At 41.2% G+C, this 27,818-nt stretch overlaps 1 protein-coding gene across 4 annotated transcripts in view; it reads right to left on the bottom strand.

The window, feature by feature from the left end:
• LOC124031511 (contactin-4-like) overlaps positions 1-27,818 on the bottom strand; it is a 187,779-nt gene that overhangs the window by 136,646 nt on the left and 23,315 nt on the right. For all 4 annotated transcript variants that reach the window (XM_046342832.1, XM_046342830.1, XM_046342833.1 and 1 more), the window contains exons 2-4: positions 27,219-27,359; positions 6,092-6,224; positions 1,999-2,174 (exon numbers count right to left, since the gene is read on the bottom strand). In XM_046342832.1, the coding sequence (XP_046198788.1) occupies positions 1,999-2,174; positions 6,092-6,224; positions 27,219-27,273 (364 nt within the window). In that variant the 5' untranslated portion in view covers positions 27,274-27,359. The remainder of the gene's footprint in view (positions 1-1,998; positions 2,175-6,091; positions 6,225-27,218; positions 27,360-27,818) is intronic.

Genomic DNA, 27,818 nt, shown 5'->3' with positions numbered 1-27,818 from the left:
CTTAACAGAAACAGAGTTTATTAATGTTCCAAACGGAATAACTGAAATCCTCTAGATTTGTAGAGGGAAAACAACTGGAGAAGCGGCCACAGACTGCAGGTCGCAGGTTGCCAGGCCGTAGTCGACTGAGACACCTGCTCACACGCAGCGTCTCAGAAGGCACAAAACACGACAGGACAGGGTGATACACAATCACGGCAAAAACACGACAGGACAGGCGATACACAATCACAGCACGGTGAATACAAAACAAGGAACCGACAGGACAGGAACGGAACACAAAGGAATAAATAGGGACTCTAATCAGGGGAAAGGATCGGGAACAGGTGTGGGAAGACTAAATGATGATTAGGGAATAGGAACAGCTGGGAGCAGGAACGGAACGATAGAGAGAAGAGAAAGCGAGAGAGTGAGAGAGGGAGGGGAAGAGAGAGGGCTAGAAGGAGGAAAGAACCAAATAAGACCAGCAGAGGGAAACGAATAGAATGGGTTCTGAGTCATAGTGAGAGGACCACACTCCATATCATCGCAACTCCAAGTTTACTTTGATTTTATGGTTACTAGATCAATATTTGCGCATCAAGGCTGTTCCACCGCCATTTCTCGCATAATTAATTGTACCGACACAAAAAGATCCCACCATGTCGGCGTTCATAAAATTGTACCGAAACGTCCTGTTTCAAATCACAGCTGTCGTTTATTTATTTTTTTATACGGTATGACTTTACGAGCATAAAAACTATGGATGGAACATGCTTACTGTAGTTAATAATAGGTCAAATGTCATAGTAATTGGGAAACACTGGACAGTTACTTTCATGTTTCAGTACTTTCTTCACTGATTTTTACATTAGAATCTCCTCTAAAACATTGCTGATCATTGGGGATGACAACATGTGGCTATAGACATTGGGTACTGTCGTCACAATGTTGACATGAAGCTGAGAGCCACATAGACGTTATCTCTCATCTCTACTCTAACAAATTGTAGGATACACTCTAATAATATCAGCTGCCCTTAAAATTATTCTCTTCCACCCGCACCATTCAGTCATCATGCGGAGTAAATGAATCTTTACCAAGAGTAATAAAGAAGATGCATGCTTTAATATGTGACAACAACCCAAGACTGGTAAGGTCAGGCCGTGGCAATTGATGAAACTGTCACTGTATTAACCCTATAGTGACCGTGGAGTTCCCTTACGAAATCGAATTGTTCCTGCTCAGGGGTTAGACTGGGCTCAACCAAGGGACAAAACAAATAGCGTGTGAGGGATGGAGCGGCCTTGTTCCCAACGTGGGGCATCAAAATTCAATCTGAAGAAGCCATCACTCACTTCACTGCCAATGTCGTCATTTAAGGATGTCCAATAACTGGAGGAGCAGCAGGGAGTATTGAGTTCGTAGTTTAGAGGGAAAGGGCTAAATGGAAACCACAGGCTCTTCATCTTATTCACAATCTTGATCTTATTCTACTCACGTCTCAGTTATAATGTCTAAAGTTCCGCAATTTAAAAAAAAAAATATTATTCTACAATAACGATTCTTTTCACATGCTGAGACAAGATGATTTCTATTCGGTTTTATACTTACGGTGACATTACTTTTGCTCAATATGCTTTAACTGAACATCTTGGAGAGTCTGTCATGTGTTATAAGAACAGTATGTGGTAGTGTAGGCATTTATTGCTACTTATTTTGAGTAACAGCCAAGCCTGGGGAAAGTGATGGAGAGTTAGTTTTGTGCATTGGAGTTGTGTAGATTCATGTTTAAGCTCTATCAGGATTAGGATGCACCCTGACAGAAAGGGGAGTGTGGAATCACAGCACTGGGAACTGCTGCTCCCCAAGGAGACATTTTCATGTTGATCGCTTTATCAGGCGGGACACGAGACACTATCACAAGTCCCAATGACATATCTTTTATGTCACATGCTTTCACACTGCTGGCTAGTACAGTTTGATCAGAAAGGGAACTAAAGATAGTTAGTGACTTACATGCAAAGGTTAGACTGGCCTCTCGGCTCACGATGGTCCCAAAAGAGTTGAAGGCGAGGCACTGATATGTTCCAGCATCCTGGTCTTTGTCCAAATGGCTGATTCGGAGGTTGCCTCCAGACAGGCTGTAGTGTGAGACTGATTTTGGAGTGATTGCGGTGCCATTCAGTTTCCACCTAAAAACAGAATGAAAAGCAGTCAGATCCAGAACAATTGATAGACAATCTTAGAATCCCACCACTAACTCCATTCTAATGTAGATCATTCACCTTTAGGACAAGATGAGATTCTGACAAAGAAAATGATGATTTTACCTTCATTTGATTAATTCCTTTTCAATAAGCGAAGAAAGGGCTTAGCGTTAATCTAAGTAGTGAACCACACTGACGGCCCGGCACACCACGGAGCAGAAAAGAACCCACTCAACAAGAATACACAGCCTCCATCGCCATCCATCTTGCTAGACACCCAGTCAAACAGCATAAAAATGCAGCTTAATCATTACGATGCAGCAATTAAAATTAATGACTAGCGCCCTGCATTCTGCACTTTTGCATTCTACACCAGGCTACAAGATTATCATTGGTGTTAGAGGTGATCAGTGAAGGATATAATTCACTTATGAAGGCAGCAGATTCCTCAATCCCTCCACATTGAGCACAATGGCCGTTACAATGCCAAACAACATGGAGGGGTAAAGGGATCGATACCAGCTAAATCCCCGCTACGGAGGTGTGAACCCATCATTTACACATCACAGCGTCTTGACAGGAAAACACTTTGATACATGTAGGTATTTTCAACAACGTCCAGTTCTATTACAAAAAAAAAGTCAAAAATGGCATTTCACATATGAGTAAGCATGATAGGTATTCTTAATCACTTTATTGGGAAATGGGTGACGCAAATCATGATTAGCGTCCAGGGCGATTAGTTGCTGATTATGTCTTTGGAGTGAGGAGAGTAATTGATTGTCTTTATGGATTCCAAACAGCCCAACAAATCGGGTGAATTTGTCAAAGCGTTTATAGAAATATCTGCATTAGGTTGGTGCAGCTCTGCTTGAATAGATAAAAGCTATTTTATTGTATGATTTAGCCGAGAAAAGGCACTACTAATAAAGAGCCCACTGTAAAAGGTTAATGCCAGGTTAAAAGCATAACATTTGACGTCAATGTCTTTGTTCTCTTTCATCCAGCATTTAGACAACTACTGACCATATCAAGCATTTATATAAAGACTGGGACTGAGAGTTCTCTCCCAGAGCTTCGCTATAGAGAGGGGAGAGCTCGGGTCTTGCTACGCCAATTATGACTGAGGCACACTCAAGATAATAAGCACCTGAACATGTTCTGTATCAACGCTTGAGGAAAAGGGAACATGTAGTTCACCTAAAAATATCTGATTATAAACATTCCCTGTGGCTTTCTTCTTATGTTCAGAATACAATATGGCCATGCCATTAAATACATAGTGCTTATTGGAGTTGCACTGCTTGTACAAGCAACATATATAATGATTCCTGAATTCATTTCCATGCCTACTCCACACCAGCCTTACAGTACACACACAAGTCCCCTGGTCTCCAGAGCCTCATTACTTTACACACACTATGGCAAAGGTCCTCCCCGACCGTCTCACAAGGCAACTCCAGCCATTCGCTTACTTCCAATGCAAGAAAAACAAGTACCAACATTAATATTTTACTTCCCGGTAGTGAGTCTACTCTAACTACTCATACTTCCAGAGAGAGAGCATGCAACAGGAAGAGGATCTAACATGATCCTAGATCTCCAAGGGAGGAAGTCGTCATCAGCTCTCATAGCAGGCTGTTATGTGTTGTTACTAAGTGCTATTTCTGTTTCAGAGACGAAAATTGTATTCCATTAAAAATGAAAGCACCCTATTCAACAGCCTTCTAGTATTCTTCAACAGAGAGAGTGAGCAACAAATCCACAAGGAAAGCACTTAATAGAGCCAACAATTTGAATTACGCGTGCCCGCTAATTATTTTACTGACGGTTATTCATTTAATGCTTTATCCATGACTTTCTAAGCCATTAAAAGAGGGCAAATTTAGGGACAGAGAAAGATATTTGATGAGTAATGTATAAGTATCTTGTTACAAATCACAAAGACTGCAGAGTGTACGACCCTGCGAAAGAAGATCACTGTCTATCTATCAACGTGCTACACCGTCTCAGTTTCACATGCGTTGGCAGGGAGAAGTCTTTTCACGTAGCGTTAAATGTGTCGTTCAAAAAGGCCCGGTTGACAGGAAAAAATGTGCTAGCTTAGGATTGTCAAGGTCTTTTTTTGTAGCAAATAGGGTGTATCGGATGAGAGCTAACACGGCTCCCGAGTGGCGCAGTGGTCTAACGCACTGCATCTCAGTGCTAGAGGCGTCACTACGGACCCTGGTTTGATCCCGGGCTGTATCACAACCGGCTGTGATCAGGAGTCCCATAGGGCGGTGCACAATTGTCCCAGTGTCGTCCGGGTTAGGGGAGGGTTTGGCCGGGGTAGGCCGTCATTGTAAATAAGAAGTGGTTCTTAAATGACTTGTCTAGTTAAATAAAGGTTAAATAAAAAATGTACAAATGTTAACTGCCATAGCTTTGACTGATATGGTAATCATGAGAAAACACATAACTCCACTTGTCTTTAGGTCAACATCGGTGCATTACGCTCTACAAGGTATGTTCTGCACAAAGGAATACGTAAGGGAGTTAGGTTAACACACTAATGACAAGATGACATCTATGGTCATGTCACTAGATGTTGTCCAGACACTGACTCTTGAACAGAATTTAACATCACAGCTATGATACATCGTGCAACACATCTAATCAAGTACATGGACATGCTGCAGACAATCGAATAATCTCTTTGGCTATCAATCATTCTAGAGGGGGACACTGGTACAGCAGCTCCGTTTGTTAAGCACATGCTTCATGCAATCATGCTTTCAACAGGATGTCCATACAGTGGCATGATACAAAGCCACGTGGCTTACGAGTTTGTAGAATGTCACATCTTTTCCTTTAGCCTTCTGCATTGTACTTTTCTTTTTTGGGGAAACCAAATAGACCCAGAACCAGGGAACAATGCTTCTTCTTTCCAGAGTTAATATTCTCTTAGAAGCTTTATGTTTGTAGGGACAGACCGTTTTAAAGCATATCAGAGGATGAGCCAAATGTAATGCCCAGCCTCTCTTACATCAGCCAGTCACAGCATACGATTTTGTGATGTGCAGTTAATGAACTTTGAAGATGATTTAGTCTACAGCTGTGTAAAGGAATACAGTCTTAGAAGGCAGGCAGGCAGCCCATCCCACCCCAAGGTTCTGTGCTTCTCTCTGACAGGACTGTACAGCGACCTTGACAGGAAACAGCTGATTAGGTCACCCTTTAAACTGGCTCAATCCCAAGTATTAAACGTACCAATCCTTCTAAATCTCAACCCAGCAATTTCACCGTGCAAACATGATTGATTTGAACCTTGCAGTTGCCAGCGATACAACTTAGTAACCTTTCGATAGACTAACGAACCGTCCAGGAAAAGAAGAAGAGAGAGCGAAAGGGACAGTCTCTTTGAGCCTCTGCCTCAATTCGTTTGAACCAGATAATGTTCACAACCAGAGCCACACTGCTTTTCCCAAAATAGGAAAGATAATGTTCATAACCAGAGCCACACTGCTTTTCCCAAAATAGGAAAGATAATGTTCCATACTATTTCTTAAGTGGGATGAATGCTTTTACCGTTCATGTGTGTGATCTCAATGAGCTAAAAAATATATATACAGTACCAGACAAAAGTTTTAGAACACCTACTCATTCAAGGGTTTTTCTTAATTTGTACTATTTTCCACATTGTAGTATAATAGTAAAAATAAAGAAAAACCCTGGAATGAGTAGGTGTGTCCAAACTTTTGACTCGTACTGTATTTATTATTATTTTTAAACGATTTTGTGTCCAGCAGTCAGGGTGCTACATCGGAATGAAATAAAATTCACAAAATGATCGATCCACAAGAAGAGAACAGAGGGAAATGATTGTGGTGGGAGATGTGCACTGTGTAATACATACTCACCGATAAAGGGGAGATGGGCTTCCCTGGGCCTCACAGCTGAACACCACCTCTCTGTTCTTCTCCTGGGAGTCCACAGGGAACACAATGCTGCCAGGCTGCTTGGTGAATACTGGGCTCTGCAGGACACTGCTCTCTATAGGGGGCACACGGACAGGGGATAACACTCAGCTTACACTCAGGCTCAGACAACAAACCTGCTTGCAAAACAGGCAATTAGTCCGAGGCAGCAAACAGGCCAGACCTGGTAAAACCAAAAGGTGGAGGGTGGGGTGGGGTGGGGGGTGGGGGGGCGAACCACAAGCAGACAAAACATATCAATTAATTCCGTCTGTCACAGCACCGTCGCACAGACAAGAATTATCGGAAGTGAGACGTGTCTTCAAAAGCCATTTAGGCGGTAATAGGAGATCTCCAAATGTATACCAGTCGGGACACGTTTTAACTTGCATCCTTTTTTCACAAAGTGCTATTGGAGTAGTTGTGTCTCTGCAGACGTTTAAGCAATTAGTTGTGCGGTTAGCGTTCCTCGGCTGTGGTTTTGTATTCTCTCAGTGAAATGACACACACCGAACGGAAGTCTCCATTACTCCATGGGCAGCTGGGAATCCAATGGGCTATGTGTGCATGACTTAACAAAAGCCTTTAGTGTCAGTAAGCCATGGGATAAAGGACAAGTGACAGCCTTTGCAACCACCTTACCTTTGGCCTAGAATGTGATTAGATGTGATTCAAAGGTTATACAGTACATAACCTAGCCAATCTTCAGCCATTTCCATTCTGCGCTGCAGTAGTAGCAGACTCATGCTCGGGCCAGATCCATCAAGACATGACTATGGACTGTCTGTCGAGTCATTTTTTTTTTTAAACAACACAACAACAAAAAAACACAACCAAAGAGTGTATTTAACACCTGCCTGTGGCTAGCCTGGCTAAAAGATATTCATGACTGGTTCCTGAAATGTGTATAACATCAAAGGTCAGTGTTCTTATTGGCTTGCAGCGGTGGTGCATATTGCCTCTACAATGGCGATCCAGGCCACTTATTTTGTCTCCGGAATAGGAAAAGCTTTTTAGCAGCAGGATGTATCAATGCTACATTGTGTAGTAAATAACAAAGCCACTCAAAACATGACAATTTGCCTTATTCAATGCCATGTTTAAATAAACAATAACAGCGAAACTACCTTACTGGGGGAATGATTTCCTGTGTTTGTGACCGTAGCTTTTGTCCTACCCTCACAAATTGCACTATTTCTATAATTACATGCCTTTGATGCCCTGTGAGCAGTCATTGAGACGTCATGCTAATTTGGGGAAAGATAAGCTCTGTTTTTCCCAGAACTTTGCCATGGAAATGAACACATCTGCTGTTTCTGTTTGGGATCTTCTCTAAGGTATCTCCCCTGAGGAAAAATGAAAAACAACAGTAAAACATGCTGGAGACGTCACGTGACTGATAAGCTAATGTGACAAAATGCGTTTCAAAACAAAAACCCTCACTACGATACAATACTCCCTGCAGACCTAAAATCTTTTCTTCCCGTTTTCAAACTAGGCCCGTCGGAAAAACAATTCGGGAGTGGCTCTAATAACATGCTTTAGCAAAAGAACGCATGTGTGAACGTAATGAGTGAAGACAAGTTACAGTGTAATACCACAAGTCTTAACTCATATCACTTCTGCAACAGATGCGACAGTCTCCACTGATTGTGCCACGTTACCATTCCCAAGTTGGGATATTGTTTTGCCAGTACGTGATACAGTTAAAGAAAGCAGCACACCCTCTTCGCTCTCGTTCTGGGCAGACATAATAATAGTGTACTGTACATCTTATTCTACAGTGAAAGTAGGTCACCATTAAAGCCTCATGGAACACATGCAGCTATCTTTACAGTACTCCCTACTGGCCTCACATACCGTACCCCAGACCAAAAAAAAAATAAGAAAGATTATAGCTTTATAGCACGATTCATGAGCATGATATTTGGCAGAAGAAACTTGTCAGGTGAAAGCACCAGGGTATACTTCTGCTGAGAAGGAGCCCCAGCGCTCTGAATTTCCAGCATGGCTCAAATTGGTGGCTTGCATTCATAATTGTGACACTCACACACACTTCCCCCATTTCTAATGCAAAATTCAGGCTATGAGACTGAGGTGGTGTTTTCATACTTTTCCATCAAATTTTCACGGGGTCATAATCAGGTTCCTCAATACACTGAGAGAGTTAGGACTGAAGTAATGCCCACATCCTTGCTAGATTTAACACAGCGATGACAAATGGAATAGATGATTGTGTAATGGAGAATACATTGGAAAGTGTACGATACAGAGACCATAAACCCTATTCCAAAACGTTGACGTAAACAGGTTTACATTTTTGTGTCATTATTGTTGCCATCTGTAATAAGACCAAGCCAATTGTATTCACCCACTGATTGTGGGATGACCTTTATGAACTTGTCATGGAAGCCAGATTTTATTCTCAGAATGTCTTTTTCTTTCATCTTGAGAGAAAATGATCACACTAATTTGTTCCGGATTCAATGAATAATAAGACTGAAAATGAATGAGTGAAAGTCGCTCTGGATAAGAGCGTCTGCTAAATGACTTAAATGTAAATGTAAATGTAAAAATGAAAAAATTAATGAATTATGAATTATTCTTAAGATTTGTAATTGATATCTAGTGTCTCACATGAGATTCCATTTGAATTACTGTTGCCACAATGACAAGAGAAACTGGACAAAGATTATTTATGACTGACCACTTGAAATGATCCATTTTTGGTAAGATCTTTACATTTTTGCTCCCAGTGAGAGCTGTTTAGTGGACTGAAAATGCTTTGTGAAGGGCTTGGCTGCTTCCAGACTGCTGTCTATTCTCACTGTAAATAAAGTATGAAAATTATGTGTTCACACTGTGTGTGTGATTGTGCATGTGTGAGCGCGCGCATGTGTGTGTGTGTGTGTGTGTGTGTGTGTGCGTGTGTGACTAGCACGTCAAGAGAACAGCACTCAGCTATTTCAATTTATAGTCGCATAAACTGATGGATATTGCATATCGTTGAGTGGTAAACTATTGTGTTTGTGCGAAGCAGGGTGCAAATAAATTCATGACTAATTTCACAACCCTTCAACAGGTATGTGAAGACTGGCTGATTTTTTTTCACAAGTGCGTAGGCCTATCTGGTATTTATTTAAAAGTGAATGGGTTCATATATCTAGTTGATGCGTGTATGTTTGTGTGTGTGCACCAGAATTCTTATTTTCCATTATACAAAGAATATAATTCCAGTAAAGGGTGTCTGTGATAGAGAATACAGGAAAAACGATATTGTTTGCCTGCCTCCACTGCATTGCACTTGAGCTGGTATAATTGGACTTGTTTTGTTTCCACTCAGACAGACAGCCTCATCAGAGTCCTTACTGGTTAGACTGAAGTCCCAAGCGATGTGACAGACTCGTGTGTTTATCTCGGGTCCACAATGCCACCTTCCCTGGACGGATGATGCAACAACAGCGGAGACTGGCGAATATATATATTAAACCATTAAGCTACTGTACAGGGGGGGGGGGTAAAAACAGAACAGAATGTTCAACCAAACAGGCAATTGACTAAAGTTTCAAGCTGGTATTGACTATTTGCATAGCATTTCTGTTCTTGTCAGTGAATATTTTGCAGTGGTACTCTACATGACTATAGGACATATTGATGAGGAAAGCACATAGACGAGGTGGTGGAGTTACTGTAACAGTGGATAAAAACAATTTAATTTGATTTTTTTTTACCAAGACACCAACTGTATTATGTAAAGTATCAGTGTGTGGTAGTACTGCATAGTTACTACATCACCACTTTGAATTGGCTTGCATCAGTCAAAGTTCCATGACAACTGACAGGCAGTCAGGCAGGGGGGGGGGACTACCATCCATGAGTCATGGTGACTTGCTCTTCACAAAGATGGCCTCTGCTGTCACAGTCATTATGAGACTTAATAAACGTTGACATGATCTTAGTAGAGCGCAGTTTAAATTAAACGTCACATCTTTAAATGTGATGATTAACAGGGAGAGCCAGAGCCGTTATTCTGGAACAGGTGCACACGCCCTTTGGGAGACAGGAACTCTAAACCTACGCCATACAGCACATCCTGCCAGTGCCCCTGCCTCTGCCCCATGCCTCTGAGCTGTTCTGCCGGGAGCAGCACTGATCAATCCTCCCTCCCAGCCACTCAATTAGCATCACAGACTCATTAAAAATACTGGAGCCTGTCAGAAAAACAGAAGAAAAAATACCATGGATCTGCAGTTTCACCTGCGCTGTTTTCTCCGGGTGTGAGATTGACAATTGCATTAATCATTCATTTTCGCCCGGGTTGTTTAATTGTAGCAGCCTTTCAGAAAAGCACCTTTGAAACTGTGAACCCACACACATGTGGTGAATCATTGTGGGGAGGAAATAAAGAGGGGCACGGGGCTAACCCGACTGATTTCCTAGATTGCATGAATAAAACATTTATTGATATACATATCAAAAGCAAGTGTTGACAAAACAAAACCAAAGTGTAGAAAGAAGGAAGCAAAGCAGAAAGGAGGAGAAGGAGAACGAGGAGCTCCTGGCATCTGGTCTGAATCCCTAACATCACCAATTAGCAGGGGCTTGGCTGTGTGACCGTCTGGGGAGCGCCTCCTCCTTCATCCTACCACACAAAGAATAATTGCTTCTCCAGAGGAGGAGCAGGTGAGTGCACCTGGAGAGGCAGGCAGGCGGGCACGCTCCCCGTTACTAAGACACCGTGTTAGATTTCATCGACAGGAGTTGAGCTCTCACTAATACTGTCATCAACGAGATAGCCTGGCTAATGAATCCTTTAATGGAGTAGAACCGTAGTCATGTTTGAGGAGGAACAGTCAGGGTGGAAGGGCATATTACCTTTCCCTCTGTAAGGAGGAGGAAGTCGAGAAAACAGAAAAATAAGCTAATGTGTTTTTGTTGAATGGTTCAGTATAGATCTTTTACAATATGAAAGGAGAGTTGGCTATATTTTGTCAAAAATTAGAGCTGCCTATATTCCCCCTGATATAGTATAAATAGCATTACTGGTCAGGGATTGACTCTAGTCCATCTCACATGCTAATTTAATCCTAATAAACACATTGGAATTGAAGCAGGCACAGCAGGACAGCTGTGCTGGTTAGGAGGTCCATCCGGACTGAGATCCAGGAGCCATTGGCCACAAAGTCTACCCAGCAGCAGTACCTCTCAGCTGGCCTCGCCTGACACCAGGGGTTGGGTTGCTACAGAGGGGGTAGGACACTCCACCCAGTGGAATGACAGAGGTCGATGTTAAGCCTTCCGTTGTCAAACTGCCTGGAGAGAACGCCTTTCCACTGGAACTTTAACATCCAACCAGACCATCTGACATGCATGGCAGTCCAGGCACAAGCACAACTAGCTACATCCTTCACGGCCAGTGGATAAGAGCAGAGAGAGGCACTGTATGAATATCACCCTGGCTAGAACAAAATGACAGTACCAAGTCCACGGTTTAATTGAACAGCATATAAATATATGTATATTAGCCATCAGTCTGAGCCGTCACAGATGCTTTCATCGCAGATTTCAAATGAACAAGGAAGATACAGTAGTAGACAATTGAAAACATAATGCATGTCATGTGCAAGCAGCATTAGCAACCCAGTGAATTTTTTTATTGAGCTGCAGATGGCATCATGCATATTTATGCAAACTCACTGAGCCCAGGTGATGGCTTTGACTTATCCTACATGTCTGACTAACATTTAATCAATCAGAGATGCTCCTGAAAATGTAAATCCCAGGACCACACACCTTATCAAACTCTATATGCTAAACAGAAAGACCAACCCTACGATAACAAACAACAACAGACATTATTCCACAGGACTAAATTACACCCGTTTGTTTTTGAAAACACAGTTTCCCCTAGATGTGCTTTTCCTGATCTAGAAAACCTTGGACCAAAGAGCTGGATATTTAGTGCAGATTGTGTCCTCAAAGCTGTGCCTTGGGGTCAGTCTAATACAATGCAAATTACATCCACTGATTGCCTTCTCAGAGTTTATGACACCGAGGTTTATACAGAAATTGAAAGTTGAGCATAGTTTCAGGCTTTGTAGTCTACATACTTCAAGGGTGTAATATCTAGGGTTGCAAAGCTACCTGTAATTTATTTAAGTTACCGGAATCTTCTATGGTAACTTTGGCTATTTATACTTCAAAAACATTTTTTTTAAATGTATTCATATACAGCATATATTGTATGTGTGTGTCCATATTGTCCACAGTGGATAAACCATATGGTTCAAGAGAAAATACCCGAATTAATGAAAAAAGCACATGATCAACAATGGCACATTTTCAATTATCTCTGCAACTCTTCAAACTATTTAGTTGTTTCATAACTGCCACCAAACATTTATAACAAAGATGTATTCACATCGTCAAATAAATAAATGGTGTAAAAAAAAGGATAAAGGATAGTTAATGCTGATACCCTCATATGAAACAGCAATAGTATTCACTAAGTTGATGGTTTATATGTAGGAGATTGTTTTACAGCGTTGTCATTCAAATGTACTTTTTAAAATCATCTTGTTTAATTATTTCATACATTTGACGTGTGATAAGGCCACACAGAGGGCCCGAGATAATTACAGACACCAGTGATAATCTGAAGTACCCAAAAGGGCCACTAGATGTTTTATGATAAATTACATATAATCCTTGAAAGTTACCAAATTTCTGGTAGATTACTGGAACGTTTCCAGTAACATACCCTCCCTTTGCAACCCTAGTAATGCCATAACACAGGAATAACAACATAATAATTGTGATGATAGTGTAAAATAATTGCATAAAAAGTATATTATGCCTATAATTGCTACCACGATGGTCCCCAAGCTTATGTGGATTAAGCTGTAAACACAACTGCAATCCTCTTTCTTTAATGTTTGCTGTTCATCACTTCTCCAAAATGGAACTTCCCAATTCCACTGTGCAGGTAGAGCTACAACTACCTCCAGAACTTTGTTTAACACGCACCCATAAGGCACTTGGTCCCAGGTGTTTCTGGAATATCTGCACAGCTGGAGGTAAGTACATCTTTTTTTTGACAATGGGAGTCAAGACATTCATTCAAAATAACTTCTGTTTTGTTTTTGTTTTAGTTGGGAGAGAAATCTTTACATGTTCCAAGGCGGACTGAGGTACGACATTTCAGAAACATCCCTATCCCACCATGTCCCACCTGCCATACAATATTCAGGGCTGCCTTTGACCGCCCAAGACCGTCTGGTGGCAATGCTGAAAAGCAATAGCTGTTTGAACCCCGCCTCCTCCCCAAACTAATCTGATGCCCAATAGCAGGTGACAGAAAATGAATTTGCAGAGCTTTCCTCAGCATGAATAAAAAAGGCCCAGAAGGAGTCCAGCATAGAGGAGAATCTACTTTGTGAATTCTTTCAGTATCCATTCAACACAGATTCATATTCCAAGCCTCACATATTACAGCCACTCCCAGCCTATCACTCAGATGACACTCCTCCAAACTAGGGCTGGCAATTACCTGGGACTTCACCATCCGATATTAAAACAAAACGATCCGATATGAATAGCGATTCTCACGATTCTATGTGTTGCGATTCGATGTTTCAAACATATTGCACACCATATATCTGCTGCAAAGGGACCAGAAAGAACCATGAGAAAACATGTTTTCATCAGTCATGTAAACAAAAGTGCTGAAAATAAATTGGCTCCCTCTTTTTAATAGAAGGTGGAGAACAAGCTATGAAGGACAAATACTGGAGTTTTGGTGCAGGTAGAGCCGACTAGTGCAAAAAATATTCTGATACTCTCCCAATCTTATTTTACTATATTCCCTGTCTTAGGTCAGTTAGGATCACTATTTTATTTTAAGAATGTGGAATGTCAGAATAATAGTAGAGAGAATGATTTATTTCAGCTTTTATTTCTTTCATCACATTCCCAATGGGTCAGAAGTTTACATACACTCAATTAGTATTTGGTAGCAAATAGCCTTTAAATTGTTAAACTTGGGTCAAACGTTAAGTTGGGTGAATTTTGGCCTAATCCTCCTGACAGAGCTGGTGTAACTGAATCATTTTTGTAGGCCTCCTTGCTCGCACACGCCTTTTCAGTTCTGCACACACATTTTCTACAGGATTGAGGTCAGGCCTTTGTGATGGCCCCTCCAATACCTTGACTTTGTTGTCCTTAAGCCATTTGGCCACAACTTTGGAAGTATGCTTGGGGTCATTGTCCATTTGGAAGACCCATTTGTGATCAAGCTTTAACTTCCTGACTGATGTCTTGAGATGTTGCTTCAATATATCCATATAATTGCCCTGCCTCATGATGCCATCTATTTTGTGTAGTGCACCAGTCCCTCCTGCAGCAAAGCAACCCCAAAACATGATGCTGCCACCCCCATGTTTCACGGTTGGGATGGTGTTCTTAGGCTTGAAGCCTCCCACATTTTCCTCCAAATATAACAATGGTCATTATGGCCAAACAGTTCTATTTTTGTTTCATCAGACCAGAGGACACTTCTCCAAGTGTGTGGTTGCAAACTGTAGTCTGGCTTTCTTATGGCAGTTTTGGAGCAGTGGCTTCTTCCTTGGTGAGTGGCATTTCAGGGTATGCTGATATAGGACTTGTTTTACTGTGGATTTAGATACTTTTGTACTCCACCTCCTTTTCGTACCAAAGTACGTTCATCTCTAGGAGACAGAACGCGTCCCCTTCCTGAGCGGTATGACGGCTGAGTGGTCCCGTGGTGTTTATACTTGCGTACTATTGTATGTACAGATGAACGTAGTAACTTCAGGCGTTTGGAAATTGTTCCCAAGGATGAACCAGACTTGTGGAGGTCCACAAAGAAAATTGAGCTGATTTCTATTGATTTTCCCATGATGTCAAGCAAAGAGGCACTGAGTTAGAAGGAAGGCCTAGAAATACATCCACAGGTACACCTCCAATTTACTCAAATGATGTCAATTAGCCTAACAGAAGCCTCTAAAGCCATGACATCATTTTCTGGAATTTTCCAAGCTGTTTAAAGGCATAGTCAACTAAGTGTATTTAAACCTCTGACCCACTGGAATTGTGATACAGTGAATGATAAGTGAAATAATCCATCTGTAAACAATTGTTGGAAATATTTCTTGTGTCATGCACAAAGTTTGTTAACAAAACATTTTTGGAGGGGTTGAATAACTAGTTTTAATGACTTCAACCTAAGTGTATGTAAACTTCCGACTTCAACTGTATAAAATAATATCCCGATATGTAACAGTATATTTTTTCCCCCATCATTACTATAGGCCAGCTGAATCAAGTGTCTTCTAGCAGCTGCTGGACTCTTGGGCTACTGCATAGGTGTTCGTTTAGATATCCTGTCCTCTCTTCCTCCTCCTCCTACTCCTTTCTCCTCTGTGGAGACAACGCAAGACACGTGGTCCAGATACACTGGTGGAACAATTGGAGCAGATACACGAGCTATACAGAAAACTTCAGAGGGAATGCATTTCTCCATGCTCTGGGAGCCAGAGTGGATGTCTAGGCGAGCCTCTTCGTAGAAAGGCCATGTAAAAAGACTTCATAAATGGGTTCAAGGTCAAGGAATTGAGAAAATCTGCCCATATCTTTCATGCCTCAAATGAGCTATTAGAAAGAATGGTTCTCTCCTGCGCTGGAGTAGTTCAGTGGGACAGGGGAGTATTCATCTCCCGTAGATAGGGCACAGATATGACATGCATTTACAGACAGAATCCCTTTCAGACAAAAAAAGTGAACACATTTGAAAGTAATTGCATTTGAAAACAAGTATCCCATAATTAGAGCCTCTCAGATGACAATGTCTTATTATTCTGAAATCAGTTCATCACCATTATCAATGGAATGAAGAAAAATGCTCAAGTTAATAAGTTTGATGTAATTGACGTGATTGTAATTGACTTGAGAAGACATGAATAGAGGCTATGGATCAAATTGGATACCTGGTATTGGCAGGAAGCAGCCCAGTATTGAACATAGCTACCACAATGCCTAGTTGGAGATGAATAGAATAAGTATTTAGGGGAGCACTGCCACAAACTACATCAGAAAATGTCAGGAGCCATGCCATTGTCACACTCTGACAGCCAGAGATGTTGGTGCAAAAACAGTAAAACAGCCAAGCTATCACTCATCATAATGCTGAGGTGACAATATATTTCCATGTGTTTCCATGAGTGACAGCGATTTCCATGTTACCAATGGGATGTATTTTGCATGGTCCATGGATATTCATATTTGCCTACTTTGATCCATCCAGTGGTCCTTCCATCTCGAGCATAGCCCTTCTCGCCTGCTCGTGGTGTAACTACAAACCACACCTTACAGCACTGTCCCTTTAAGAACTCAACCAATCCCTCCCAGTGTGAGAGGACGGAGCACTGCCGATCACCACACCACACCGAAGGACAATTTCAGGGCCAGTTGAGAACGGCACCCCACCTCAAACTCCTTTCAGCTCTTAATAGACACGAGGGTTGTTTTCTCATCCTCTGTCTTTAGATCAATAGGATTAATAGAACAATAATGTTGCAACACGCTTTTAACTAGTCAATCATTATGAAATGCAATGCTTTTTCCTTTGAGATTATACGATAGCTTTTAGCTGCTAGGGGGAAAAAAAGTATTATTAGTTTCATGAGATTCTGACTTATATGCGAGATGCTAAGTGTTAATTACTTTAACTAGGTGTTCAAGTTGCCTGTAGACACATTGCAGACAATGCAATTTCGATCAAATAGACTGATCTGTGATAGTTTTGTTGACACTAATATCACTCCATATAAAGTCATTCTGTAAACATTTTGGAACTGATTTATACTTTTCCAAACTGAAACCATATTTTGCTGGAGTCAAGCGCAATTCAATGAATCCTTAAATACATGTGAATTGCTTTTGAAATATAGGTGATTGTGACATACAGTACCAGTCAACAGTTGGACACACCCTTACTTTATTTGTACTATTTTTTACATTATAGAATAATAGTGAAGACATCAAAGCTATGAAATAACACATATGGAGTCATGTAGTAACCAAAAAAGTGTTCAACAAATCAAAATATATTTCATACGAGATTCTTCAAAGTAGCCACCTTTTGCATTGATGACAGCTTTGCACACCCTTGGCATTCTCTCAACCAGCTTCACGAGGTAGTCACCTTGAATGCACTTCAGTTAACAGTTGTGCCTTGTTAAAAGTTAATAATGCATTTGAGCCAATCAGTTGTGTTGTGACAAGGTAGAGGTGGTATACAGAAGATAGCCTTATTTGGTAAAAGACCAAGTCCATATTATGGCAAGAACAGCTCAAATAAGCAACGAGAAACAAAAGTTTATCATTACTTTAAGACATGTTGGTCAGTCAATGCAGAAAATGTCAAGAACTATGAAAGTTTCTTCAAGTGCAGTCGCAAAAAACCTCAAGCACTAGATGAAACTTGCTCTCATGAGGACCGCCACATGAAAGGAAGACCCTGAGTTTTCTCTGCTGCAGAGGATAAGTTCATTACAGTTAACTGCACCTCAGATTGCAGCCCAAATAAATGCTTCACAGAGTTCAAGTAACAGACACATCTCAACATCAACTGTTCAGAGGAAACTGCGTGAATCAGGCCTTCGTGGTAAAATTGCTGCAAAGAAACCACTACTAAAGGACACCAATAATAAGAAGAGAATTGCTTGGGCCAAGAAACATGAGCAATGGACATTAGACCAGTGGAAATCTGTCCTTTGGTCTGATGAGTCAAATTTGAGATTTTTGGTTCTAACCGCTGTCTTTGTGAGAAACAAAGTAGGTGAACGGATGATCTCCACATGTGTGGTTCCCACCGTGAAGCATGGAGGAGGAGGCGTGATGGTGCTTTGCTGGTGATTTATTTAGAATTCAAGGCACACTTAAGCAGCATGGCTACTACAGCATTCTGTAGCAATACGCCATCCCATCTAGTTTGCGCTTAGTGGGACTATCATCTGTTTTTCAACAGGATAATGACCCCACACACCTGGGGGCGGCAGGGTAGAATAGTGTTTAGAGTGTTGGACTAGTAACCGAAAGGTTGCAAGTTCATATCCCTGAGCTGACAAGGTAAAAATATGTCGTTCTGCCCCTGAACAGGCAGTTAACCTACTGTTCCTAGGCCATCATTGTAAATAAGAATTTGTTCTTAACTGACTTGCCTAGTTAAATAAAGGTAAAATAAAATAAAAAATAAAACCTCCAAGCTGTGTAAGGGTTATTTGACCAAGAAGGAGAGTGATGGAGTGCTGCATCAGATGAAGTCTCCACAATCACCCGACCTCAACCCAATTGAGATGGTTTGGGATGAGTTAGACCGCAGTGTGAAGGAAAAGCAGCCAACAAGTGCTCAGCATACATGGGAAAGCATTCCAGGTGAAGCTGGTTGAGAGAATGCCAAGAGTGTGCAAAGCTGTCATCAAGGCAAAGTGTGGTTACTTTGAATAATATAAATATATTTTGATTTGTTTAACACTTTTTTGCTAACTACATGATTCCATATGTGTTATTTCATAGTTCCTATGTCTTCACTATTATTCTACAATGTATACAATAGTAAAAAAATAAAGAAAAACCCTTGAATGAGAAGGTGTGTCCAAACTATTGACCGGTACTGTATAATCAAATTAAGATTTCTATTAGCGATATATATTGAGAACAATTTCGTCCAATGTATAGTGATAAGGGCTATGAAGTGCCTGCTGCGTGGACCTTAATGCAAGGGGAAGATAAAGGCCGTAACATGACACCATTATGCCCACCCCAAGAAATCGTGTGTATTCATAAAAGTGTACAACGTTGGATAAGGAGAGCAAACTGAGCAAGCTATTTACGGCTATATTAGCATACTTATTCACAACAGCAGCAGTAGGTCGGTGACACAGCACTCCTACATGAACATGAAATGAAACAGAGGACAAAAATTGTTTCATGAAAATTGGCTTTGTCTACATGCCACCTACTGGGTTTGCTTTACAGTCCTTGAATAACTTGGCCATCAACTGACTGCTGTGGAATCCTGCTGTTTCATTTTTCGCCTGAAAACATTGAGTATTACCCATGAAAGAAAAATGTGTTGAAATTGATCAATACGACAAGATGCTACAAAACCTGCATTGTAAAGTGACTTTGCAAAATCATATTCATGTGTTTGCAGTATGCTATGGCTCGTATTGGACATTTCCTGTGGCGGTTTAGATACAACACATGTTGTACTCTGCATACAATACAGTAAACACCAGGATGTCCAGAGCAGCTGGTGTGAAAACGGACTTTCCTCTTTGTCCTTCTGTTTCACATCTATGGATCTCTCGTGTTCTGTCCTTCAGGATCTTGAAAATAACTCAGCCCCTATTGAAATCCCAGAGAAAAGGTGAACTGAGGAGGAATCCATGAAAGGATGTCGTACAACCTTGATTCAGTAACATGCCTTTTAGTATGCACACATGTATTTTAGTGGCTTCTTTAGACAGACTCTATACCTATAGGCACAGCTCAGAAAGCATAAGAGATAAAGCAAAGCTGATGCGACATCCTCATTCGGAGAAGTGCTCTGGAACATAAAGGCATCCCGAAAGTACATTCACCATTTTGTTCCATGTCCTTTTCCGGGTTCTAACAACAACAGGTGGACTTTCACAGAGACAGAACAACTACAGTAATGTCTCTGGAGCTGTGAAGGTCATCTCGCTAAGAAAACGATGCAAAACGATTCACCGTTTAGCCATAGAGAACTCCTTTGTGTGCACAATGTCTCTTTCATGTCCTTTTTCACTTACACAGCAATGTGGCCTTTAAAGACATTTGAGCCCACATGGAGTAAGACACTTTTATTCTCCACGAGCACAGCAAGCAGCTTAGGCGTGGAAATCAAATGGTTTTGGGACAGGCGGCAAAACGTTAAGCCATCAGGGCTGAGTTCATACTATAAGTACCATTAGTGCTGCTTAGTGTAACTGTGCTAATATGCTAATAATATTTTATATAATAAGAATGTATGTAGCTTAAGTAAAAGCTAAATTAAGTAAAGGCATGGGTCGTCATCATGATGGAGTAAGCAGGAATAAAAGGCAGGGTATCAGGATTCTGAGCGTGTCCTGGGGAAGAGTGTGGCGCTGCGCTGGGGTAATCAGATGCTAACAGTGAGGGTGAGAGTGACGCGCAGGTAGCACAGTGCAGGCAGGGGAAACAGGAGGCAACTCTGTTGAGGCACACTAGCAGAACAAAGGAACACGCCTAGCAGGGGACAGAGATCATTACGGCCCCCTCAACACATTCGGTACAGTCTGACTGTGAATCCTTGCCTTTTCAGGGGTAACCTTCCCTTTCACTGGCGTTCGCCAGGTTGCTTGACCTTTTCGGTCAGTTTCACAAAGCTGCATTCAGACAGCTAGTGCACGTCATGAAAGACAAGTGTCTTACAGTACATGGCAAACTGGGATCACACCTTTCAAAGATAATAAATGACTAGAACCTGCTCCCAGATGTAACATGGATAAAATGTTGTGTGTATCACTGAAAACATAATGATACTTATTAGCCTACATTTGTATTATTTGCCCACATCTGTCTTGTAATTTTCAACAGCAGGTAAAGGACTCTTTTTGTTGGCATACTTAGGAGAGCTTATGTATTGGTCCTTAAAGAGAAACGGATCGAGTGCAAAATCATTTCTGGCCATAGAGGTAGCGGCTCTTCTAGCTTTACTATATGAGTACTGTGGCAACAAACTGTGTTTATCAGATGCTGGTCAATCAGCCAGTGCCAACTGCATGCCAAAGTCTGATTTGAATGACACATAAGAACAAAAGACAAGTATGAAGTCTACAGACTCCTTTACAATCAAATTCCAACTCCCAATCATGAGAATAAGAAAGGCGTGCAGTCCCAAAACTGTCTAGTGTTGGATGGGGAGGGTGAACTAGTGCCAGAGTCTAGTGCTTCATCAGTAGAGCCTTTTGAAAATCTTGCCTAGGATAATGCCTCTTGATTAAAGACTGAGAAATCCAACTGATGTTCTCCGTTGACCCCCACCAATTTGTAAGCAAGAGAAATTAAAATCCTCCATCAAAATGTGATCAATGCAGGAGAGCCTTGTGGGGATAATGAAGCTATAATTCAGCTTTACTGTACATGAATGACGGATACTCCAAAACTTACAATAAGGATTTCTGTGTGATTCATATCCCCCTGTTCCCCTGCTATACTGTATAGAAATAATAGTGTATGCCTTACTGTTTCTTTCACGGCGGCACTAAAGGCAGATAGGGAGAACAGGAGCACTCTCCGTGAGTCTCTATTTCCCGCCGAAAGATTTTCAATGGCACTGTGGACATTGATGACTGGGTTCAAGGGGGATATTATAATACCTCTTCTGATTACTGTATTAGGTTTGATGTAGGGATGAACTAAATGAGCAAAAACACACTTCCATTATGGATCAGCATGGATGAAAGCAGGGGTTCTTTCATGCTCGGCGTATCTGTAATCTTCACAAGAACAAACATTTACTAACAAATGTCTTTCACACAGAGTGTGCTATAACCGCAAGGGCGTATTCTACACAGTACTTCACTTAGGTCAGTAGTAGAGATGTAGATTCACCTCGGGTCCCGATTCAAATGTTTAAGATACAAGTGCATAAGTTCTGTGGACCGCAAACTGATCCAAATGCTCATATTAAATTATTTTGACTTTACAGAAATATCAAATAGCTCTCACAACTGATGTGTCCACTCCTTCAGCATGGAACTGCATGTAACTGTGTTGACAGTCATTGACCTACAGGTCATTTTGCATGCAGAACAACCCCAGGCAATATCAGAAGCCTGGTCAAACCACGCACTGTGCCCAGCTTCATGCACTGATCAACGCGAGGTAAGTGGCCTGTTCCTGATCTTGCACATCTGTGCAGCACCTTCAGCATTTAAATGCTAAAATGTTTTGTGTGCTGAAATTATAAGAGCAGCAATAAAATAACAATAACGAGGCTATATACAGGGAGTACCAGTGCCGAGTCAATTTGCGGGGGTCAAGGTTAATCGAGGTAATTGAGGTAATATGTACAGTATCAGTCAAAAGTTTGGACACACATACTCATTCAATTTCTTTTTTCCTTTTTACTATTTCCTACATTGTAGAATAATAGTGAAGGCATCAGCATTAGGAAATACAGTATATGGAATCGTGTAGTAACCAAAAAAGTGTTAAACAAATTCTTCAAATAGCCACCCATTGCCTTGATGACAGCTTTGCACACTCTTGGAATTCTCTCAACCAGCTTAATGATATATGAGATAATCAGCTGGAATGCATTTCAATTAACATGTGTGTCTTTGTTAAAACTTAATTTGTGGAATTTCTTTCCTTCTTAATGATTTGAGCCAATCAGTTGTGTTGGTACAGTGCCTTGCAAAAGTATTCATCCCCCTTGGCGTTTTTCCTATTTTGTTGCATTACAACCTGTAATAAATAAAAAAAATGGGGATTTCATGTAATGGACATACACAAAATAGTCACACTTGGTGAACTGAAGTTAAAAAAATAACTTGTTTAAATGTATTTTTGATTTTTTTACGGAAAAGTGGTGCGTGCATATGTATTCACCCCGTTTGCTATTACGCCTCTAAATAAGATCTGGTGCAACTGCAATTAAATTCAGAAGTCACATAATAAGTTAAATAAAGTCCACCTGTGTGTCACATGATCTAACAATCTCAGTATATATACACATGTTCTGAAAAGCCCCAGAGTCTGCAACAACACTAAGAAAGGGGCACCACCAAGCAAGCAACATCATGCAGACCAAGGAGCTCTCCAAACAGGTCAGTGACAAAGTTGTGGAGAAGTACAGATCAGGGCTGAACATCCCACACAGCACCATTAAAACCATTATTAAAAAATGGAAAGAATATGGCACCACAACAAACCGGCCAAGAGAGGGCCGCCCACCAAAACTCATGGACCAGGCAAGGAGGGCATTAATCAGAGAGGCAACAAAGAGACCAAAGGTAACCCTGAAGGAGCTGCAAAGCTCCACAGCGGAGATTGAAATATCTGTCCATAGGACCACTTTAAATCGTACACTCCACAGAGCTGGGCTTTACGGAACAGTGGCCAGAAAAAAAGCAATTTCTTAAAGAAGAAAAAAAAATAGCAAACACATTTGGTGTTCGCCAAAAGGCATGTGGGAGACTCTCCAAACATATGGAAGAAGATACTCTGGTCAGATGAGACTCAAATGTATTTTTTTGTCTATCAAGGAAAACTCTATGTCTGGAGTTTTCCTTGATGGACCTCTCATCACCCCGAGAATAACATATCATCCACAGTGAAGCAAGGTGGTGGCAGCATCATGCTGTGGGGATGTTTTTCATTTGCCGGGACTGGGAATCTGGTCAGAATTGAAGGAATGACGCTAAATACAAGGACATTCTTGAGGGAACCCTGTTTGAGTCTTCCAGAGATTTGAGACTGAGATGGAGGATCACCTTACAGCAGGATAATGACCCCAAGCATACTGCTAAACCAACACTTGAGTGGTTTAAGGGGAAACATTTAAATGTCTTGGAATGGCCTTGTCAAAGCCCAGACCTCGATCCAATTGAGAATCTGTGGTATGACTTAAAGATTGCTGTGCACCAGCGGAACCCATCCAACTTGAAGGAGCTGGAGCAGTTTTGCCTTAAATAATGGGCAAAAATCCCAGTGGCTAGATGTGCCAAGCTTATAGAGACACACCCCAAGAGACTTGCAGCTGCAATTGCTGCAAAAGGTGTCTCTACAAAGTATTAATTTTGGGGGGGGTGAATAGTTATGCACGCTCAAGTTGTCTGTTTCTTTATCTTATTTCTTGTTTGTTTCACAATAAAAATGTTTTACATCTTCAAAGTGGTACGCATATTGTGAAAATCCAATGATACAAACCGCCCAAAAAGTCCAGGGTGTAAGGCAACAAAATAGAAAAAATGCCAAGGGGGGTGAATACTTTCACAAGCCACTGTATACAGAAGACAGCCCTATTTGGTAAAATACAAGAATTATTGCAAGAACAGCTCAAATAAACAAAGAGAAACGAAAGTTCACCATTACTTTAAAACACGAGTTGCAAAAACCATCAAGCGCTACGATGTAACTGGTTCTCATGAGGACCGTCACAGGAAAGGAAGACCCAGACTTACCTCTGCTGCAGAGGATACGTTCATTAGAGTTATAAGCCTCAGAAATTGCAGCCAAAATAAATGCTGCACAGAGTTCAAGTAACAGACACATCTCAACATCAACTGTTCAAAGGAGACTACGTGAATCAGGCCTTCATGGTCTAATTGCTGCAAAGAACACTAGTAAAGGACACAAATAATAAGAAGAGACTTGCTTGGGCCCAGTCTCTTCTTGAGACTTGGCCCAAGCAATGGAGCAGTGGCCACCCCACATATGCTCTCTCTAATTCTCTCTTTCTTTCTCTCTCTCGGAGGACCTGAGTCCTAGGACCGTGCCCCAGGACGTGACATGATGACTCCTTGCTGTCCCCAGTCCACCTGACTGTGCTGCTGCTCCAGTTTCAACTGTTCTGCCTTATTATTATTCGACCATGCTGGTCATTTATGAACATTTGAACATCTTGGCCATTTTCTGTTATAATCTCCACCCGGCACAGCCAGAGGAGGAATGGCCACCCCACATAGCCTGGTTCCTCTCTAGGTTTCTTCCTAGGTTTTGGCCTTTCTAGGGAGTTTTTCCTAGCCACCATGCTTCTACACCTGCATTTCTTGCTGTTTGGGGTTTTAGGCTGGGTTTCTGTACAGCACTTTGAGATATCAGCTGATGTACGAAGGGCTATATAAATACATTTGATTTGATTTTATTAGACCGGTGGAAATCTGTCCTTTGATCTGATTAATCAAAATTTGAGATTTTTGGTTCCAACTGTCTTGTCTTTATGAGACGCAGAGTAGGTGAACGGATGATCTCTGCATGTGTGGTTCCCACCATGAAACATTGAGGTGTGATGGTGTGGGGGTGCTTTGCTGGTGACACTGTCTGTGTTTTATTTAGAATTCAAGGCACACTTAACCAGCATGGCTACCACAGCAATCTGCAGCGATATGCCATTCTGTCTGGTTTGCGCTTAGTGGGATTATCATTTGTTTTTCAACAGAACATTGACCCAACAAACCTCCAGGCTGTGTAAGGGTTATTTGACTAAGAAGGAGAGTGATGGAGTGCTGCATCAGATGACCTGGCCTCCACAATCACTCGACCTACTATACTACTATACTATATGCCATTTAGCAGACGCTTTTATCCAAAGCGACTTACAGTCATGAGATGGTTTGGGATGAGTTGGACCGCAGAGTGAAGGAAAAGCAGCCAACAAGCGCTCAGTATATGTGGGAAATCCTTCAAGACTTTTGGAAAAGCATTCCAGGTGAAGCTGGTTGAGAGAATGCCAAGATTGTGCAAAGCTGTCATCAAGGGGGAATGTTGGCTACTTTGAAGAATCTCAAATATAAAATACACTTTTTTGGTTACCACATGATTCAATATGTGTTATATAAAAGTTTTGATGTCATCACTATTATTCTACAATGTAGAAGATCATGTCTTTTTTTAAGCATACAATATAGCTCAGTATTTGAATGATGTATTTTAGATAGTCATTATTGCTCATCTTCATGAAGAGTGTTAATAATTTCAGACCCCACTATACACCATAGACATAGACACACGCACGCACGCACGCACGCATGCACACACACACACACACACACACACACACACACACACACACACACACACACACACACACACACACACACACACACACACACACACACACACACACACACACACACACACACACACACACACACACACACACACACACACACACACACACACACACACACACACACACACACACACACACAGAAGTCAGGTCAGACTAATCCAGCTCATGAGCTCTCCATCAGCAGCAGATTATGATTTAGAATGATAAAGTCATGTGTTTATGCAACATGTTAGTGCATCGAATCGTATCACAGAGGAAGAAATTGCATCGATTCTTTCTCTAATCACAGTGAATCACACTGAATCATTTCAAACTAAAATGTACCGTTCCTGTATCGTATCGGAGACCATGAATCTAGACACGTATCGACACATCTTGAAGGGAAAGATGCCATCCGTCATCCACCATCCACAACGCAGACGTCATCAGCAACCTTTGACCTTTGTTCCTTTCCCATCCCCCTTAGCCCCCAAATGTTTCTGTAACCTAAAGAACTATCATCTGACATCCAAATAGATAGTGACAGGAATTATATGAAACAATGAAGCTTTGATATCAATGTTAATGTTATCAATGATCCTTTATATGTATTTAACCTAATTATGTATATTTTACGAAAATTAGAGGAGAGCTTCTCTGTTCACCAAACCAAATGACGCCAAATCGAGTTACCGCAAGCGGCAACCATTTGATTGTGACAGTAGAAGTCCAAAGCTTCTATTTTTCACCAGTCATTGTCTAATATTTCACATTTTTGGCCTTGACTCTGCAGTACATTCTACTGTATGAGCATGATGCAGTCTTAGTTTACCCCAGAACAAAGGTCATTGCCATTTTTTCCTCTGCTGATTAAATCTCACACTCTTTTGCAATCAATGCATTACATTTAATATTTCTGTCTTTAATTTCATATCCGCAACCCAATCTCCTTGTTTATATTCATAACGATTGCGCTAACAGCAGTCAACCTTTACGGACTGCTGACCATACAATTACAATGATTTCCTTTAACAACCTCCTTTATTATCAAATACATTTTACAACCTCATTATTTGTATCTTAATGTTTCCCTGTGTCCTGTGTTACTTGAGCTAGCTTCATTCTAAACTATGGCTTTCACACTGCAACCTGCCCCCCAAAAACATATGAATGAGACACAAAACTTCACAAAGAGAGCTCTTGCTTGCATCAAAAGTTATTTACCTGCTAGGCACCCCATGAGTGACTGCAGCAACAGCAGTTTCCATAGCAACGTCATCTTCAGTTTTGCGGGGTCAAAAGTAGACTCACATCCAATCACAAATGTACGGAGGAATCCTTTCGGTACCTTTCTGGGTCTTCACTCTGTAGAAAAAGAAACAGGCGTAATGAATATCATGATAAGACAGAAAGACAGTCTTTTATCAGCACTTGAGAAAAGTGCTGATAAAGGACTGTAAAGAACTCTAACATTTAAAAAAATGTTTTTAATTTAAAATCATTATTTTCAATGACGGCCTAGGAACAGTGGGTTAACTGCCTCGTTCAGGGGCATGAATTGAACATTAAGAGAATTGAAGGAATATGACGTCATTTCTCACTTCTGATAACATGTCAGAGACTAGGGAAATGCTTTTCAAAATGTTGCCAGTTACAGCAGCATGTAGCCTACTGCACACATTCAGTCATGTGCAGCGCTTTCATACCCCTTGACCTACTCCACATTTTCGGGGGTTACAGCCTGAATTCAAAATGGATTAAATATATGTTTTTCTCACCCATCTACACACAAAAGAACATAATGACAAAGTGGAAACATGCTTT

This window comes from Oncorhynchus gorbuscha, linkage group LG03 (assembly GCF_021184085.1).
Source record: "Oncorhynchus gorbuscha isolate QuinsamMale2020 ecotype Even-year linkage group LG03, OgorEven_v1.0, whole genome shotgun sequence".
NCBI lineage: Eukaryota > Metazoa > Chordata > Actinopteri > Salmoniformes > Salmonidae > Oncorhynchus > Oncorhynchus gorbuscha.
This window is presented reverse-complemented; position numbering and strand designations above follow the sequence as displayed.